This window comes from Toxorhynchites rutilus, chromosome 3, assembly GCF_029784135.1.
Source record: "Toxorhynchites rutilus septentrionalis strain SRP chromosome 3, ASM2978413v1, whole genome shotgun sequence".
Lineage (NCBI taxonomy): Eukaryota > Metazoa > Arthropoda > Insecta > Diptera > Culicidae > Toxorhynchites > Toxorhynchites rutilus.
Window position 1 is genome coordinate 291,243,162 of NC_073746.1, and position 19,596 is coordinate 291,262,757.

At 38.2% G+C, this 19,596-nt stretch overlaps 1 protein-coding gene across 5 annotated transcripts in view; it reads right to left on the reverse strand.

The window, feature by feature from the left end:
- LOC129773902 (protein tramtrack, beta isoform) overlaps nucleotides 1-19,596 on the reverse strand; it is a 44,058-nt gene that overhangs the window by 6,532 nt on the left and 17,930 nt on the right. For 4 of the 5 annotated variants that reach the window (XM_055777563.1, XM_055777565.1, XM_055777564.1 and 1 more), the window contains exons 2-4: nucleotides 14,476-14,776; nucleotides 13,121-14,021; nucleotides 593-7,570 (exon numbers count right to left, since the gene is read on the reverse strand). In XM_055777563.1, the coding sequence (XP_055633538.1) occupies nucleotides 6,165-7,570; nucleotides 13,121-14,021; nucleotides 14,476-14,613 (2,445 nt within the window). In that variant the 5' untranslated portion in view covers nucleotides 14,614-14,776 and the 3' untranslated portion in view covers nucleotides 593-6,164. Of the gene's footprint in view, nucleotides 1-592; nucleotides 7,571-13,120; nucleotides 14,022-14,475; nucleotides 14,777-19,596 lie in introns of those variants that run through there. The other variant, XM_055777566.1, reaches the window with a different exon arrangement.

Genomic DNA, 19,596 nt, shown 5'->3' on the forward strand with positions numbered 1-19,596 from the left:
CTTGACGCATGATTTTGGTGTCCGCTCTCGCATTCGTTTTGCGCTTTCTACCTCTGCCGCGCCGGTCTACCAATGATCCGAACGTTTCAGTTTCAGAAGAAATTTCCCAACCACTGCTTGGCTGATACTGTACTTCATAGCGACAGTCCGTTGCGATTCACTGTTTTGCACATCACGAACCACCAATTTTCGGATACACAAGGGAATTTCTTTCGAAATCATTGCGTTTCCATTTTTCGCCAACTGAATCAAAAGCAATCACGTGTACAAATGCGCCAGGTCGAATGGTTTGCTTCCAAACATGTCAAAACATAAACAATCGAGGGGTCTTCCGATGGAAACTTATCGAAGCGGGTGCTGTTTGTCTGTTTTTTTTTCAGTGCAATTAGATTTTTTTTGTTTTTTTAGTAAAATCCTTTCTTTTTGGTGAAATTTGTTAAATAAGATATGAGAAATGACTACAGTGTGTTTACTTTAGTTTGAACTAAATAAACGGAAGAAATTCATAAAGTGATGAGGTGAGCACTTTATTTCGCCTTTCAGTGTATAGTTGATGTTTTGAGATATACGACGATAGACAGAAAACACAATGTTTATTTTTCATGTACATTTTTAACTTTATTGACGCTCATTGTTTTCACATTCACGCCCTTCCATTTAAATATATAGGCTGTGTTTGAGGGTGTATCTGTGTGTGGGTGTGTGTTTGCGTATATATTATTATTAAAATATAATATTTTATAATATATTCGATAAAGAATACAAAATGATTAATAATTAAGCTACAATTAAAACATAGTAATTACTTTTGTTGTCGTTTTTCTCTTACTTTTCCGTCACGCCCTAGCATCATTGAAACAGTAATAATACATAAATAAATTGAAGCCAGAAGTACTTCCAATGATTCTAGCAGTCATAAAGTTAAAATAAGGTGAAACGAGGTGCCAAGTGTGTGCGTAGTGTCGTTCTGTTTCGTTTACGATGAGTGAGAAATACCTAAGAGATAAAAACAAGTCGCTTGGTTTTTGGGCCAAATTTTCTTTCTTAAAATATAGCTTTTCTCCCAATAAAAAAAATTCAACTATTTGCCCTTCTACTAACAGTTCTGCTAAAACAAACAAAAAGAAACACAAAATAAAAAACTGCTTGCGGTGAAAGCCTTATACGTAAAATTGCACTATCTACCTTTGCATGACGATTGCGGTTTTAGTTTAAAATTAAATGATTAGTGCGGAGGTGTGAGGATCAGTGCTCGAAAAATAATAGAGCAAGTAATAATATTGCAGTACTTTTCTTCTCATGCCATTCGTTACTCCAATTTATTAAATATGTACACGTGTGTTCTACTAGGAAAATAGTAAACAAACAGAAAAAAATACAACAGGTATTTAAAACACGACAGTTAAAATCACTTACAGTCCCCGAAATGGTTTCTCAGCCGCTTAAATATTTGATTCTCTCTGTCATTAAGTCCACTCCGTTTTGGGGATTGTGGTTTTCTTAAGCAACTTGTTTGATTTTGATAAAAACGTAAACAAATTAGCGTTCTAATCGGTGTATAAATATTAATTTCTATGCCTTTGCTATTTAACCTTATACACTAGTTTTTTTTCCTCTTTCCTATTGTTGTGTTTAATTACAACAGGGATGGTGGTTAAAATAATTTTCTTTGTATGAATACGCCACGCTCGGTATCGGAAGCCTAATCGATGAGGTGGTGGTCACACTCTGTAAATTACTTTCTCAGACTTTAGATTTTTTCTGTTTTTCTCAATTCTAAGCTAGTTGTTTCTTGAAGAATGGGGGATAGAACGTGATGACGGAACGAACGAAAAAAAAATGCAAACAGCCCCAACAGATAACTAAAAGTTGGATTCAGTTTCCGCTGGGAGGAGGAACAAAGTAAAAAGTAGAATAAATCGATGCAACAAAACGAACGTAAAAATAGTTGTTACACATTAAACGTAAAATAATCACAGAATTTTGTTATGCATCTGTCGCCGTGAGGCGCACGCACGCACGCAGGACAGCACATGCACATCCGCTTTGTTTCTATTCTTCTTGGTGCGTTAGAATTACGGCAGATGGATAATAGACCTTGGAGGCGAACAAAAAAACTATGTTTTCTATGAATTTTGTCCTCTTCAGAAGTTCTTTTGTTTCATAAAAACCACTCGCCGAAGATGAGTAGCAATTTGTGGCTGACAGACTATGTGTGGATGGAAAGGGAATTTAGCAAGGTAAAATTAATCAACAATATATTAGTTCTTTAGTACACATCTTGGCGCTGCCATCCGCGACTAGCCTTCCGTTGAAGGTAGCAGAGAATTCCTATTAACAACTACTCGCTGTTATATACTTGATTAAATATGTAGATTTCGCTTTTCTCTCTCTTTCTTTAAAACATGAATGTAGGTACCGTAATTCCACCCAACTCTGCGCACTTTCGTGTTTTTCAGACTAAATACACCAATTGATAATGGATTGTGCGTATTAATGCTATTGAATATTGAGATTGTTCTTTTGTCTTTGTTATCACCCGCTAATTCACGAAAAAAATGAGTTGTATAAAAAAATATTGAAAACAAATCTGACATCACTGGAAATGTCAAATTTTAGTTCCTGCTAGCATCGCTGCTGAGACCAGTCTTCAGAAAACATACGCGCATAGCATACAAACAGCGCGTCTCTATACGAACCGTTTACGCTAGTGTGAAGAAAAAAATCTCAACAGAGAGAGCAATCCAGATTCAAGCGCGCAATATAGAAATACGGCGCAAAATTCAGCGCAAAACTCAGCACAAAACTAGGCGCAAAAACGGCGCTGACAACCGAACATTTCATCTGTGTTTCAGAGCGTGCTCATTCGCCAGAGCGCATGTGTACACAAGGAATGTCTTAATGTTAATGTCTTGTTTATGTTCCTTACTCTGCGCAGGATGAAACAAGGATGACTCTTGAAAAGACAAATATGCGCTATTCCCGTCAGCAGTTTGTCCTGGTCATGAAGATGGAAAGAAAAAACTATTTCAAAACGTCGAGCAGTAAAATATCAATGAATTCCGGAAAATACTTTCCGTGTACAACTGAAATTGATTGGTAACGTGGAAAGCCATGGAAAGTACTCAGTTTTGTGGAAGGAAGAGGAAGAAAACATCGTCCAGTGGGTAACCGCAGCATCCGGAGCTGGGCTTCCGATCGATACAAAACGTTTGAAGGCGTTCGTGGAATATCTTCTGCGAACCATTGGAAGGAAGAACCCATTTGAGGGAGGTGTTCCAGGATAACGTTTGCAAAAATTGCCGATTTTTCCTGGGTTTACCCTCACAAGCACTGACAAAACTACCCATGAAGCATCAATCATAGTAACCCATGAGTCAGCAGAAAAAAATTGACAACTCTATCAGTCGAACTCTAACCATGACGGCGAAAACAGTGAAGCTATTCGGTTCAGAAGTGTGTGCGTTCAAAGAACGGTACCCCGCCGCATCGAAAACGGATATCGTGCGGCACTTTGTGGACGCCGGATACGCCCGTTCCGGTTTCTAAAACATCTTGGCACTATCGGCAGCAATCAGAGCATCGAAAGAAATCCCGGTTCCGGACGGCCGATGACCCTGAGCGACAAGAATCTCCAAAGGATGCTGAAGAAGAAGATCGAGGAAAACATGGCTACATCTCTGCGTGCGCTTCGCCGGGAGGTCGGTGCAACCGGCCAAACAGTGAAGAAGTACCTACATGTACATATCAGGAAGCGGAAGTCCCGTCCACTGCTTTCGGAGCTGCAGGCAATGACGCAACGGAATACGATTGAATACGATGGTCAAGTCGATTTTCCGGCGAATCGCTCCCCCCCACTAAGGAAGTGAGCTCGGAAGCGAAGTTTATTTCACACACCAAGTTCCCCAAGAAGGTGTTGCTGTGACTGACAATCAGCGAGAAGGGGATGCCAAAGCCGCTTTTACTTAGCTCCGGAATGGCCGTGAACGGGGAAATTTATAGTACGAAGTGCCTGTCGGAAGTTGCGTCGTTCATCAAGAAATAACATAAGGGCGAAAACTTGGTGTTCTAGCCGGATCTGGCGCCGGCCCACTACTCGAAGCGCTCGTTAGAGGAGATGGAGCGGCTGAATATCGATGTGGTACCCAAGTCGGCGAACCCGCCCAACGTCCTCTAGCTGCGTTCCATCGAGAATTTCTGGGCAAACCTGAAGCGTAAGATCTACTCCAACAATTTTGTCGCGAAAACTGAGAACTCAAAAACATGCCTACACGCATGTTTTCGTCCGCCATGGCGAATGTTCCGATTAACTGCCGGAAGGCCGCTCGCAAGGGCGTAGAAATTGTTTGCAAGTAAGCTGATATAATTACCTTCCATGGGGAATTTATCAAACACAATTTTCTGTCTTAGTTTTTTTATCACCATCCGAAAAAAGTCCATTTTTTTAATGCAAACGTTATAAGTGGCTGAACTTTGGTTGGTTTGGAAGAATTCCTCAATGTAGCTCAAAGAAATCTTTCTGAATGCGACTTGGCCCGGATAAAACGGCAAGCAGCCTCAAACCAGGACGACTCCGAAGCGTTTTATGGATTTACCAAATCAAATATGGTTGTTTATACTAGTAGAGAGTATGAAAGCAGCCTCAATAATAAACGTTATCGTATTGACTCAGCATTTAGTAATGCACAGTGTCAAGAAAAATCAAGCCCACTGAAGCACAATACACATTCAACACTCGACACATCGATCGGGCAATATTGAATCTGCAGATGGTCTGCAAAGTGCTACTAACAACGAAGCTTTCCAAAGGGCTTTTTCGAAATACTTCTTGCCAGCTCAAAAACAAAGCAGAGCTAATAACCGTCCATCGGCCCCCGTTGTGGCCACTGGTGGAGAGAACAAGAAGTATTACAATGACTTGGAAGCCGAAACCCGAAGCCGATTGATCGCGCGAGAAAAGAAAACTGATGAAAAGTTTAAGGTCAATCCCAGGAAAAGAACTAAAAAAGAAACAAAATCACTGCAGATAATTTGTAACAACATATTACATGTGCAATAATTTGGATTTGAATTTCAATGAATAACGGTTGTCCTCTCCACTTTTCTATCAAATCGCACTCACGAAATAGGAATTTCTCCGGACGATCATCTTCTTGTGGGTCATAACTCAAACATATAATGCAAATATTGGTGATGTTCTTCATCAATGTCTGCCAATAAATGAGAAAAACACCTTTTCAACAACCAAATTTACATTTTATGGGTGCGCAGAATTGGGTACACATCATATGTTTTCAAAAATTATTTTTTCAAACAGTTCTCTGAAGTATTGTATGCGGTTTTTGTTTTCAATGTTACTACTAATGATACAGCTTCGAGACCGCATATATTTTGTCTACAGAATTAAATCATTCTCATTTGTGTAAAGTCTTAACTGCGCAGGATATGGTGGAGTTACGGTAGTGATTCAAATTTTTTTAATTGTATTACGTTCTCTTCGAATTAAAAACATCGCGTTCACTCCATTTTCACCGTGGAATGGTATCCTTCGGCTGGAGTTTCCTAATGAACGATGAAAGTGTGGGAAGACTTGCGTGAAGTGGTTGTTGCTTTCATATGCACTTGTGTGTGTGTATATATGTATGCGTTTGATTTGTGGTATTTATTACTAACAATAAAATATTACAAGGTAAGGTAATCAGGGGAAAATACATTACACTAATTATATGTAAATGTTAGGACACTTATATCCCTCCGAGAAGGCACTTTTTCTTTACATATGCCCTTAGGATGGGGGGTTTCTTCTGCACATTCCTACCGCATATGGGTATGTATGTATTAATGTTTCGCTCCTTGCTATACAATTCCAATTACGTTTTAAAATTACAAATACCCTTTAAAAGGAATGATTAACGATCTCTGTCTGTGAAAAAATATAGAATTAAATAATCAACAGAACATAAAATAAACAATTATTGCAGCTCTCTCTCTCCCGCTCTTATCCTCAACGTCCGTGCTCTCCTCCTTTGTGCCATCCGACAAATTTGCTTTAGTGTTAGTAGCCTCTTTTTGTGTGTACGATTTCATCTCGCTCTTTTTTGTTTTGCTCCGAAACATGGACATGCCAGCTTTGTAACCCCCTGCCCCCTACCCCCTGCCCCTCCTCACTGGCTAACGGTGGCCGTTGCCGGAGGGATGTTAGCAGCTAGCGTAGTCGAGCTCGGCGATGTGGCTGTACTGGACGACACCGATCCGGTGGGAGAGGTTGCACCAGGCGATGGAGACGTTGGCTTCTCCTGATATTCCTTCTTAATGCTGATCGTGCCGGCCTGTGGATTGCTGGAGGTGGACGGGGGTGACGCTGCACACGAGGAGGCACTTTGACTGCCAACACCGGGGAATACTATCCTTATACCGGATCCAGAGTTTGCGGACGCTGCGGGATTCTTTGGCTGCAGGCCAACGGCATTCGCGACGGCGTTGATGATAGCTGCGCTCGGAAAATTGTTCGACGAAGCAGCATTGGAAACCGATGGTATTGGTGTTGTGGATCCATTTGTACTGCTGTTGCTGTTGGTGTTCATCGCAGCACATGCCACGTCCGAGCCACCGCCCGACGAATGCTGCTGCGCGTATTCCGTTTTGTGAATGATCTTCACGTGTGCGGTCATGTTGTCCTTTCGGGTAAATTCCTTTAAGCAGTACGGACATGGGTAGACTTTCACGTTTCGCTTGTGTGACGTTACATAGTGTCGACAGAAATTGCTTATGTGGGTGTAGACTCGTGAACAGACCTTACACCGGTACACGTGGTCTCCCTCTTTGGTGCAAAAATCACGAACGCTTCCCTCGGTATCGTCAATGACGGTGTACTTGTGTGCCCGGCTACCTCCATCACCGCCCGCGCCTTTGGTTGATGGGGAATTCGAGTTGGATCGAGTATTCGGCGATCCCATCACGTTGTTCGAGAACATATCGAACATATCGGAGGTGTTCAAGCCGGAAAGTACGCTGGGAATTTGGAGTGCGCCACCTCCTCCAGCCGATCCGCTGGTGGAGGTCGAGATCATACTCTCATTCAGATTGTTGTTCAGGTTGTTCAGGATGGTTTGCGTAGCGGTGATACCGTTTTGCGACTTACCCATCAACCGAGGACGTTTTTGAAGCTTTGGTAGGGACTTTGCACTAAGAAAACCAGCAGCGGCCGCTGCTGCTGCTGCTGCGGCAGCTGCATTCGACGAGAGAGGGGCCAACTTCGGCAGCTGGGTATTCAACAGCGACATTGTGGGCACCACATTGATCAGAGGCATTCGTCCACTCGGTGAACTACTCGGAGTTCCCGGTTTCGCTTGAAGCGGCGGCGGGAAACTATTCGAGGTCGAATCAACGGCCCCACTCTCCGACTTGGGATCGTACTTGAACTCTACCGGCTCATCGTACTCGTCCAGTAGCATTTGTGGTTCCATGTAGCTCGAATTGAGCTCGCGCTCCTCGTCCGAATCGTCGTTGTCTTCGTCCTCGTCGTCCATCGGGCCGCACGGGTCGTCTTCATTGAAGGAATCTTTGGAATCTACAACGACACAGGGTGGAAAGGTGGAAAATGTAACTTTTTTTTCGGTAGACGCGAAGAGTAAATGTATTTAATTCCAATTTCCCAGGCCGCATTTCAGCAAAAATTAACCTTTTTTGTCTATTTTATTTTTTTGTTTCTGGTAAGAAATATTTTTGTATGTTTCCAACACCAACAGAAAATTATTAGACACGATTGAGTAATGATATTTTGCATGTTTTCATATTCTGTACAAATGTGAGCTGATACACACACACACACACTTCCGGTAGTAGCGCGATTCGCTGCTGTATTGTTGTTTTGGTTCCTCTCGGGAATCGTTTTCAGGAAAAGCTAAGAGGGATTTATCTCCAGAGGCTGTAAATATTTTGTTTTCCGAATAGTTTTTTTTTCTGTTTATTGTTGCGGGAAGAAGAAATTCGAACGAGTGTAACCTTTTCGGATACCATATTGTGGTTCACGCGGGTGTGGACTTTTTTTTTCTAAAGATGCTCTAGTGTGGTGATAAAGGAGGTGGGACGATCCTTGCTTTCCGGGTTTGGCTCTGTGTGTGTATTTGTGGATTTTAATTGAGCGTTTGAGCTCCTTTGTTCTGACTGAATAGCCTTGAATCTTAAATTGAATCGAATAGTTATGTATTATAAATAGAATTCTTAATTTTATACATTTTAGAGATAATTTTCTCCACAGAATCAATTTCAAACGAAAGAATTTGAATTCTCAAATGCTATAAACGACTGGTCATTGGCCGTATCATCTTAAATTGCAGTGAGAAGTAGTGAAGACATTAGTCATTTACGCATTCGTTCATATTTGAAATCTCTAAAAAAGAATTAGACTGCATTTTAAAAAGGTCCAAAGTTTTTTCTCAAATTTAAAAAAAAAATAAATAAATTCAAAAAATATGAGACATACAAAATTTTGATCAATGAATTAAATGTAGGAAATTATGTGAAGTTTCAACATGTTTTTCGATTACGCTAAAAAAAAAAATTTAAATTGAAATTTGTTTTTCTCAAAAACATTTTTTTTTATTCCCAAAAAAAATTATATGAATAGCCCATACAATTTCCAACAAGTCATCCATATTTCGGGGGATGTTTTTTCAGAAAATTACAACTTATTATATATTTACTTGAAGTCAAGTTCGACAAAGTTTTAGATCTGTGTAAATTAAGAGTTAAACATTAGTAATTATTTTTCCAAGAAAATATGAAAAAGTTGTTGTTAAGAAAACTCTTTCCCTGTAGCAGCGCCCTTTTCTCGATGTATGGATTACTTGTTGGTAATTGCTATTCATGTATATTTTCTTCATAATTTTAAAAACATACTTTGAGCAAAATGGATTTTAATTTTCAAAATATTTTCTTTTCGATTTTCTTTTAAATTTGTTTGATATTTTTTTATGAAAACCTAAATTATTTTCTACATTTCATTCTTTAACCGATATTTTGTAGTTGTTATAGCTCTGAATGAGAAATTTTTTGAAAATTTACAGTTTTTGTCAATTTTTTTTTTCGAAAAATCTCATAAAATTATAAGAGCTTTGGTTTTTTGAAATTTTTTGAAACAAAATTATATTGAAAATTAAAATAATTTTTTCTCAAAAACATGTTTTTGAAAAATTCTGAAAAGAAATGATATGAATGGTCTCTATAAATACCAACAAATCACCCACACATCGGAAGAAGGGCACGGGTATTGGGAAAAAGTTTGCCTAACAACAATTTTTTCAAGTTTTCTTTCTTACTATTTTCTTTGAAAAATTACTATTATTAACTCGTAACATTTAAGTGTGTAAATTATCGCGGATTGATATATTCTTTTCTATTTTAAAAATAAAAAAAAAAATTTTTTTTCTATTTTAAAACATGTCAAGAACATATAAAGCACGAGAATTTGCATACAAAAATGTTACGGGTAAAACAATATATTTTTAGGAGTCTACATACAAAAATGTCAATAGTTCCAGAAATTATAAAAGATAGAAAGTCTTCGACCAAAGTCCATATTTTAATAATATCTAAAACTTTGTAGAACACACTATAACGCTATCCTGACTTTGAACAAATTTAGAATTAGTTGTAATTTTTTTAATGAAAACACGAAAAAGTTGCTGTTAGAAAAACTATTTCCCTGTAAAAGTGCCCATCTTCCTATGTATCGATGACTCTTTGGTAAATGAATGGGCTATTCATATTTTCTGAGGATATAAATACGCTTTGAGAATATGATTTTTAATTTTTGAAATAATTTTTATGTCAGTGTAATTAAAAAAAAAACATTTTGGTATTTTTTCATGGAATTTTTTATGATTTGCTACATTTCATTCTTTGATCAAAATTTCGCAGATTTCATAGTTTTTGAGTAAGAAATTACTGTTTCTGTAACTTTATTTTTTTCCCCTCTTTTATAGTGACTTTCAACACATTTCGGCTGGTTCGTCAAAATTTTTGGAAGAATGTCGGGAGTGAGAATTGAACTCGTGATCTCTGCGTGAGAGGTATGGATGTTACCAGATCGCCTCCTTCCTGTAACTTTAGCCTTTTTTAAAAAGTAGTCAATTTTTTCTGAAGATTTCAAGTATGCAAAGTTGCTTAAATGATCAATGTCTTTACACCCACAACGTTTCACTGCAATCTAAGATGATGTCAAACATGTTATGAAAGTTAGTAAAAATGGCAGTTAAATTAGGCGTCGGTTTTGATCGCCAAAAAATTTCAAATCGAAGAATATGTTTCGTCAAACACGCTTAACTGCTCTGTATTCTAAAGCCCCTAAACATTAATATGAATGCACTTTTTCGCCTCTAATTGGGCAGGTCTACAATGCGACACGAAAAATTGAACAACAAGATTTCTAGGAGTGTTTTCAACCATTTTTCGATCAGAATAATTCATGGTGTTACAACCAATTTACTCATTTACTATTAACTGTTGTTATTCTTTAAGAAGGCTCTTCATTCTTCATCAAAGTCTACGAAAGTTGAGTTCATTTTACTAGATTACATATTTACATATTCTGCACAATATTCTAATTGTTATTTGTCAGGTTTTCAACGATTTTCCTGTTTTAACTTGTTCTTCACATTGTGTTTTTCGTTTATGTTGTGATTGTTGATATGTCCAATTAATGATTGATTATAAAACAAAACAGTTAGTTGAAGATATTTAACAACGGTCTTAAATTGTTTGAGCGTTACTTAGTTGAAGAGAATAAACGATCTTGAATTATGACATGGTGCAATTGCATGCCAAATCAGCCGGACGCTGTCCCGATCCTCCCATTTTTTTGTGGCTTTGTAAATAAAGTGACGCCTATCTAAAATCACAATTTTAACTATCAGATGACCAGATTCAATAACAAGTGTATTTTAATAAGAGCGTATCCAAAATCATTGACTTTTTTTTGCAAAATATTATAATTTGAAATCCAGATGTCTGATTGAAATACGATTTACAGAAAAGATGTTGGAAAATCAATGAACTATTTAGGGAAAATAACATTTCAATTACATCGTTGAAAAATCTTACTCAAAAACTTATTATTAAAAAAATATTATTAAAAAATTTTATAGCTCGAAATATGTCCCGTTCGATATTTTCTGAAATATTTTTCTTAGAAAACCCATTTAATTTTATCAAACTTTGACTTATAGCGGTGGCGTGTCGGACTCGCCAAAATGATGATATGATTTTTTTTAAATTATGAAATTTCTGTACTTTGCGAAAACCATTTGAGAAAAGTAATGAGAACAGAATCTATATGTGATGTTACATGACAAAACGTGTATAACGTTTTATCCTAGGAGTAGCCGTTCTTGAGATATAACCAATTCAATATAACGAAAATAATGTCTATGAAATCACTATAAGATGTCGGAAACTTTACTTGTAGTGCCTAGCAGTAGTATGCATTTTCAATTATTTCAAAATCTGATTTTCATTATTTAAAATTTGTTATACCTCGAGAACGGTTAGTCCTAGGATTAAACGTAAACGGATAAACGGATTTTTATGTGATAATCCGTTATATCATAATATAATATAATAATGTGTGCACAGATAGATTCTATTTATTATATTACTTTCCTCAATTCACGAAGTAATGATTTTTTTAAAATTAAATAAAAATATATATTCGTTTTGTTGAGCCCGACACTTTGTTAAATTGAAAGGGTTTTCTAATAAATTATTTTAAAAAATATCGAAGGTGTATTTAAAATGCATTTTTTCTCAAATAGTTCAAAGATTTTCCAGCATCTTTTTTTACATCATATTTTAATCACACATTTGGATTTCGAGTCACGATTTTTTTAAAAATAGATCAATGATTTTGAATACGCCCATTTTAAAAATAATTCATAATTCTAAATATTGTGTTTTTAGACAGCTGTCTTCATATCTACAAAGTTTAAAAAAATCGGAGAAGGTTGCGTCAAAATCAGATGTTTTTCGGCTGATTTGGCGTGGAATTGCTCCATTAATAATATACACCAAATCATGTTGGAGATCGATTCTCATTGAAGTCAGTGCAACTGCGATCAGTTTTTACAACTTGTATGCAAGTTCAATCATACAAACAGCAAATTGTTAAGTGTTAGAATACAACTTTATGCAGGAGGAAAATTTCTTCAAGGTTGAAACTATTCTGGCGTAGGCTTCCAGGAACGAAGGAAGATTTATTTTCTTGTTTTTAACGATTTGTAGAAGCTTTCACGGCATATCCACAACAGACCCACAGACACAGACACACAAAAACACCCGCAGAAAAGCATGGATCAAACAACGAAAAATATTTCTTCCGGAATACTCTCTCTCTCTCTGTTTCTTCTTTTCAAATAATTAATTTTCGACTGCTGCGGCGCTTGGGAAGCCGGAAACTCACCTCGTTGAGTTTTTCCGTAGTTTTTTTTTGGGACGGTTCGATTTGAATAGGACTTAAGACGACACACACTTTTTTCATCTCGCAACTGAAAAACACACTTTTTGCTGTTTGTCTTGTTATTTCGGGCGACAACAAAGCTTCGGAGGATGACCTTTTTTTTCGTCAGCTACCACCCCACCCGAAATGTCACAGACAGACAGACAAACAGACAGACAGAATCTTTTGCGACGACGACGGCGGCGGTTATTTTGAATAATGTATGGTCTTGTGTTTTGGTTTTTGTTTGCTGTTTTCGAGAAACAATCCCTTTTAGCTTTTCCGGAATAGAAAGATGCCAGAGAGTTTGAAAAATTGTGGGAAAAAATTGTTTGTATATAATATGTAACTCGTACTCAAAAGTTAGACGAAACAGATTAAGTTTTCCTACGGGCCCGGAATTGAAAGGGGTACATTATAACGTTCAGAATAATAGGAACACAGGAAAAGAGAGAAAGATGATGGTGTTGTGGTGTTAATTTAATGAGTGGAGAAATTTTTTTTTCGTAGTTTCTAACAGATTACAATCGGGTAACGGTGAATGCCACCTCAAATGGAAGTGAATGGATGAATGAATAGAGTTGGAAAGAGGAAGAGGAGCGAACAAAGATGCTATGAAGTACATACCTGACATGCTGTTTTCGTTTTTCAAACTACTGGCCGAACTCTTGACATTGCTGGTGGAGTTGTTGGTGGTGCTAGGGGTAGTTGTGGTGGTGGTGGTGGTATTATTCGTACTGCAAGCTGCGGTTGATACGACCACCGTGGCACCGGAAGGCGTCGGACTGCTTCTAGCAATTTTGCTGATATTGTTGTTATTGTTATTCACTACCATCGGTGGGCTGCTCGAAGTGTCCATTGAATCTTCTGGGTCATTTTCCACCGAGCGGCTGATGATGTTTTCATCACCCGAATTCGACATCCCTTCGACACCCATTTTGACCTCTAGCAGTTCCGGTGAGGTGTGTACAAGACTGTCACTCTCGTAACCATCATACTCGCCATCGCCTGTGTCACTGCCGGACAGTTTTCGTGGCCTGCCACGCTTTCGCTTCTGCTGGGAGAGGGCAGAACCGAGCACCGGATTGGTCAGAAGCATGCTCTGTGTAGACTTTTGTTTCTGCTGCAGCAGTTGCTGTGTCTGTTGCAGAGCTGCAAGTTGGGTGTTGCGACTAGCAGCAGCTGCGAGTTGTTGTTGCAGTTGCTGGTTTTGTTGTTGTTGTTGTTGTTGCTGCTGCTGCTGCTGAGACTGGTTTTGGTTAGATCCAGGACCACTGGTGAGTGTCGCAGTCGGAGGTGGTGGCTTGTCATCGCTGACTTCGGTGAGACCTTTTATTCGTAGGCTTTCCGCGACCCGCAGAAACGCAGCGAGACGGTCCTGATCAACAGAAACTTCCCCACGGTACATGAAGTCCAACAAACACTTCATGTCTTTGAATGGGACATCCTTGAGGATCACAATCGGGTGCTTCTCCGGATGGTTAACAAATATTGCCTGGAAGTATGGACTACACGCTGAGAGAACCATCTGTAAATGGAAAAGAAGAAAAAAATCTCTTTGAAGATTACTTTTGCTCGATGGTCTAACTCGTCCTAACATTGTTGTCCTGAACACGCTTATCTCGCTTTTGGTTAGCGCTTATCATCAAACTTCAACAAGTGAAACGACACTAGATAAGTTTGAAAGGCAAAGAACACCACACAGCTCTAACATTCAGCGTGTTTTCGTGTGGCTTGGAGTCCTTTTTCCTTCTCCCTTCACGACTCAATCTTGGTCTTATCTCGGTGCTGTGCGGTTATATTTGCTCTTATCAGAAGAATTGATTTTCTCCTTCTGTCACATGTGAAGCGTACGTATAAGCGTCGATTGTGCTCTATTATCGGAGAATCCGTGATTAGGCCATGTGACCACAGAGAGAGTCTTGCATGAGTCAGCGAAGAATGATAAGAATGTACAATGAACGAGCGTTGCGTTTAATTACCTTGTGTGCTTTCAGGTATTGTCCCTCGACAGCCAGCGTGACATCGGTGAAGGTTTCGGCATGTAGCAGCTGATCGAACACCGACAGTAGGTTGGTCTGGTGGTTGTTCCACCGAAGGCAGAATCTTTGGGACGACATGGTTTTGTGTTGATAGTTTTACCTACAGTTAGACTGTCACAGGAAGTACGATGAGAGAGGCGATCCACGCGTCTCTCGGGTGGTTTGTGGTTTTTGCGTCGCTTCTCCAAGAACTGATTAACTGTGCGGTATTATTTTGATCCACTCAGAACGGAGTTCCACGCTAAAAAAAATGGAAACGATGAGAAGAGAGAGAAAAAAAATATATTATTAGTCGTTGCGCAATTTCGTCCCAAGTTGGAATCATCATCCTACGAGCGAAAAAATCCCTTCGAAACCAGTCTTCGGAGCGCGCAGCCAAACACACGCGCCGTTGTGCCCGTAGAACATACACCCACTTGTTATCTCGTGTGACCATACTTTTGTATGCGTTCGCGAGGCCCACAAATCGTAGGATCTGGGGCTACTTGACGGTGGTTGGTTTCTCCCCATTTACAGTATCGATCGAAAAAATAGATCTATAGGGCGATTTTATTTACGTAGGGCTACGTTTTTGATTTCTATACTCTACGAAAATGTAACGAAACATTAAGAGATTTCAAATGCGTTTTACGCAAAATCATTACACCCATACCTCGCTATACGACCGCTCTTTATACGGCATTTCGCTATAACGCCCCCTTCAATTAAGGCACGTTTTCGACTTACGGCCTAAAATGATTCGCTCTAACGGCAAAAAATATTTTTCGATGTCGATATACAGAACCACTATGTAGGTTTGGCATGGAATTGCTGTATACATACACATATTTTATGTAACATAAAGTTGTTTAATTCTTGTTTATGGATTAATGTTGGATTTCGGAGTCTGTTATTATTTCTTGTACAAATATGTGTACTTGTAATGTATGTATTTTTGATTTAAAAGAAATAGAAAAATGCATGTTGAATGATAAACCATATTAATAAAAATTGGAACCGATCCGATTGAATTTGTATGAATTCGTATTATAATAATTGATTCCTTATACGGCTATTCGCTTTGCGGCCAAATTTTGTGGAACCAATCTAGGCCGTAAAGCGAGGTATGGGTGTATTGCGATATATGTTGCACTGTATACCATTAAACTTTGATTTTGGACTACGTTTTTCATTTCTGTACCGGGGTGTAAGTTCAAAGTTTCGAAAACGAGAGCGTGATGCTCGCAGTGCAAGGTTTTGAACGTTAATACCTCTTTTCCGGCTGAACGGAGTGGTATGATAATCATTTCATTCAAAAGATAAAATGTCCAAGAGTTATATGATTTTTAATTATTGACCTGAAAACTTGTTTCAATAGCTTTAAAATAGCATTGAAAACAGGCTATTGAAATCACACAAATCTGTATATAAACGAATGTCCGCTTGTAAATCCACTCATGTATGATTGCGCAGCGGTGGATGTACGATCGCTGGAATCTGTGTGTTTCTCTAACACAGATTTAAAACCAATGAGCCTGGGGAAATTGGCATTGCAAAATAGATGCAAGGTGCGGGTACTGTTGTACTCTTCTCAAGCCCGGATCCAGCTACTCAAGCTCACTGCTCGATCGAGGTGTGATAAACTACAACGCTTACCTCCTATCGTCAGACGGTCGGCATCGATAGCAGTTTTTAAGAGGAGATGTCTGGAATGTTAATAATGTTAGATATAATTAAATTGTGAAATTTTATACATTAAGATAAATCTCGTTTAGTATTATCTTCCAGAAATTCGCAGGTAGCAAGTAAAAAAAACGATAAATGAATGAAATGAACAAGGGAATCATGCCATTCGTCAGACTTGCGTCGAAGAACGGAATCTATCACAATGCATTAATTGATCTGAATTGGGATTTGTTCGCAATTGAATTCGGAAAATGTTACATTCAATCACTGGTTTAAACAATACACTCAAATCATTACTAATCTAACGATAGTCCTACGTCAACCTTGCGGTTATATCTTAGGTATAACTCACCCTCAGTTTTTTTTATTAATAGACAAACAGTGAAGATAATAAAACAAGTAAACAATATAACGAATAAAGTAGCTATGTTCTTTAGATTTTACTCGCTGCTTGTGCTGTGTAGAAAAAGCAACGAACATGTTTGTATGCAATTCGGACGCTAGCATCCATGGTAGAGAGGGACAAACAATTCGCAAACGATATGAAAGGACTAGTTTGCAAAATAAGCAGGGCTAAGGAGTCGGAGTTGGAAGGAATTTTTCATTGCATTGCGAGAATTCGAGTTATATGACCCAATAAAATCAAAATATTCAGCTCATTAAACCAAATTGTATTTCATGATCTTATTAATTTCTTATTCACGTCCGAACCGTTCACTTGTGTGTTGGTCAACCACAGCTCTCTACTTTATTTGTAAATGACAAGATGACGGTTAGCATGACTACAGGATTGTAGATATGATCGTGAAAAACAGCATCTCGCTGATATTTTTGTCATAACCAGCTTTTATGACTTTAACATTAGTTTCACGCGTCATTTTGATGCATTTCGGAATCTTATAAGGAAAATTACGAAAATCGGCTGCTTTTATATTCCATCTCCACATATTCCACTTTAATGTATTGATCGAGGTAAATATATATTGATGTATATTTTCTTTTTTCTTCCTTTCAAATTGACACGCGTTCGTAAAGATGGTATATAAGAAACATCCGTGAACCTAGTATTAGAGGCGAATGAACTGCAATGTTCAAAACCTCTCTAAAACAAAAAAATGAAACGAAACCTAGTATGAAACGAAGAAATGGCAAGAAAACTCCGAATTTATCTTCAAACCAAAGCATCAGTTGTATGATGATTAAAGAAGCAAATACTAAAGAAGTGGACTTGCGCAAATCCTTCAAGAACCGATTTGAATTCGTTGAAATTAATTGGATACCGTTATAAGTGAGGCTGCCGATATATCAAGATCTTCCACACGCGTTGCACCGTTCACACACACTTCAGTTGACGATTCGTGACGGACTGAATGATCGTTCTGATACTACCTTGATTGGATGCAATTCTTAAAAAAAGAGCAGGGAAAGAACGAATTTTAGATCAGGCCAATTGCTAAAGGAGTACATATCTCACGATTTAGCGACTGATTGAACTTGAAATTTCATCAATGATCTGGATAATGAGAGTACTTCCCTAACCGAGAATCAGTGGACCAAAGCGATCGACCTGGAGAAGCTCCTGATTCAACTGTTCAACCTAACTAAAATTTTTCAGCTTGAAGAACTGTACACTTCTGATTAACCCTATATTGTTAGCAGTAATTTACATCGATCCAAAGAGCTGAATTTTGATTGACAAGAGCCAATTCACGATGGCCAAGGAAGCACTATGTGAAACATCGGAACGGAGGAGACAATGATGAACCTGTCGGCGAATACTGCAGCGATAATCCTGAGTCTTCATCAGAGAGCACAGATTTCGATGTTTACCTGAATAACAAAAAAGCAAAACGACGTCACCTCGGAAAAGAGAATAAGGAGAAAAACCTGCTGCTGAAAATCTTCTGAAATGGAATCCTAGCTTGTTTGCCAAAGATTGAAAAATATGACCGTTCGTGCAAAATGACAGTACGTAAAGGGATTCCAGCGTTTCCTGAGCTCATCGTGGATGTTGCACTAACGATTACTGCATTGCCACCCACTCAAGCTAGCGTAGAAAGGCTGTTCCCTACTTTGAAAATTTTGAAGTCAAATCTTTGAGCCTCAATGAAGGAAGTTTGGCTGAATCAATTTAATTTTTTTGAGCATTCTAATTTTTTTTAAAATTCGTTTATTTTCAAATGCTTAGTTTCATAAGTGTAAAAGAGCCAAACTCTTAACTATATTTTTACTAGTGTTTGTCAACATTTATCCTTAACTCTTAGGTTAATAAGTTAGGAAACTGATTACTCGCAATCGACTCGAGTTTAGAAGGGTGACAAATTTTTTATTTATGAAAAATAATTCTTAATTTTGTTTATTTTTGTTGTCTAATCAGAGAAAATCGTAAAATAAACGTTCTAATGAAAAACTTGGTTTCGAATTATTTTATTTTTTAGCAGGAGTCGGAGTTGGAATCGGGGTCCGAGCCGGTACTAATAATTGTTGGGAATCGAAGTCGGACTAGGGAAATTTGATCATCCCTTGACCATCCCTACTCCATTGTTTGGTTTCCCTATTCGTTTTTTTTTCATGACGGACAAGGTGAGTTGATGCATATTAAGAATTACTCTACATTTGTCTATGACAAGCACTCATTAGAATCAGAGCAAAGGAGATTACGACCAATCGGGTAATATTTTTGTAGGGACGGTTTTTTAAATAAAGATGTTCATGTACATTTATGAACATCCATATAAGAAAACCAGAGAGTGTCGAGTTTTTCGTGTTAATGTTCGAATATCTATTTTATTTATTTTCCAAGAGTTTACTATTGAAAACAAAAAGTATCAATAATTATTGGTCCCGGATTCATTCTACCACTACAACTGGTACAACCCGTTTGTAGATCAGTTCAGTTTATATAATTTACGGATTTCAGAACAGTCGTAACAACTCAATTCAAAAGCAGTTGTCCTCAAAGTCATATCCTATGTCAAGTTCCCGTCCGTGCCTCTAGGCACTTTCTACCTCCTGTTTTTTTTTATTATTTCGACATAAAGGAAGCAAATTAGGCCCTGCTCCAAAGTACTGAACCAACCATTTTCGCAGACCGGAATCGCATAGGAGCCAGTCTTTGAAACAAGTCACTTCGGAACGAAACGACACATTTTGCGGAAAACTTTATAACTTGCCAAAGGGCCAATTCCAAAATATTCTGGAGATGGTGAAAATATTGCTGTGATGGAAGTTTTTTTTGTGGCATTCTATCAAAAAAACCTTCAACCCATTCTAACTCAAACGTTTCAATATAAATCGAATGCGTTCCAATCCCGGTTTTACATTCAAACACATTTCGCTTTGTCGCGATTATTGCGACCAGCACTGTGTGTATATACATATTCTAATGATATGCAT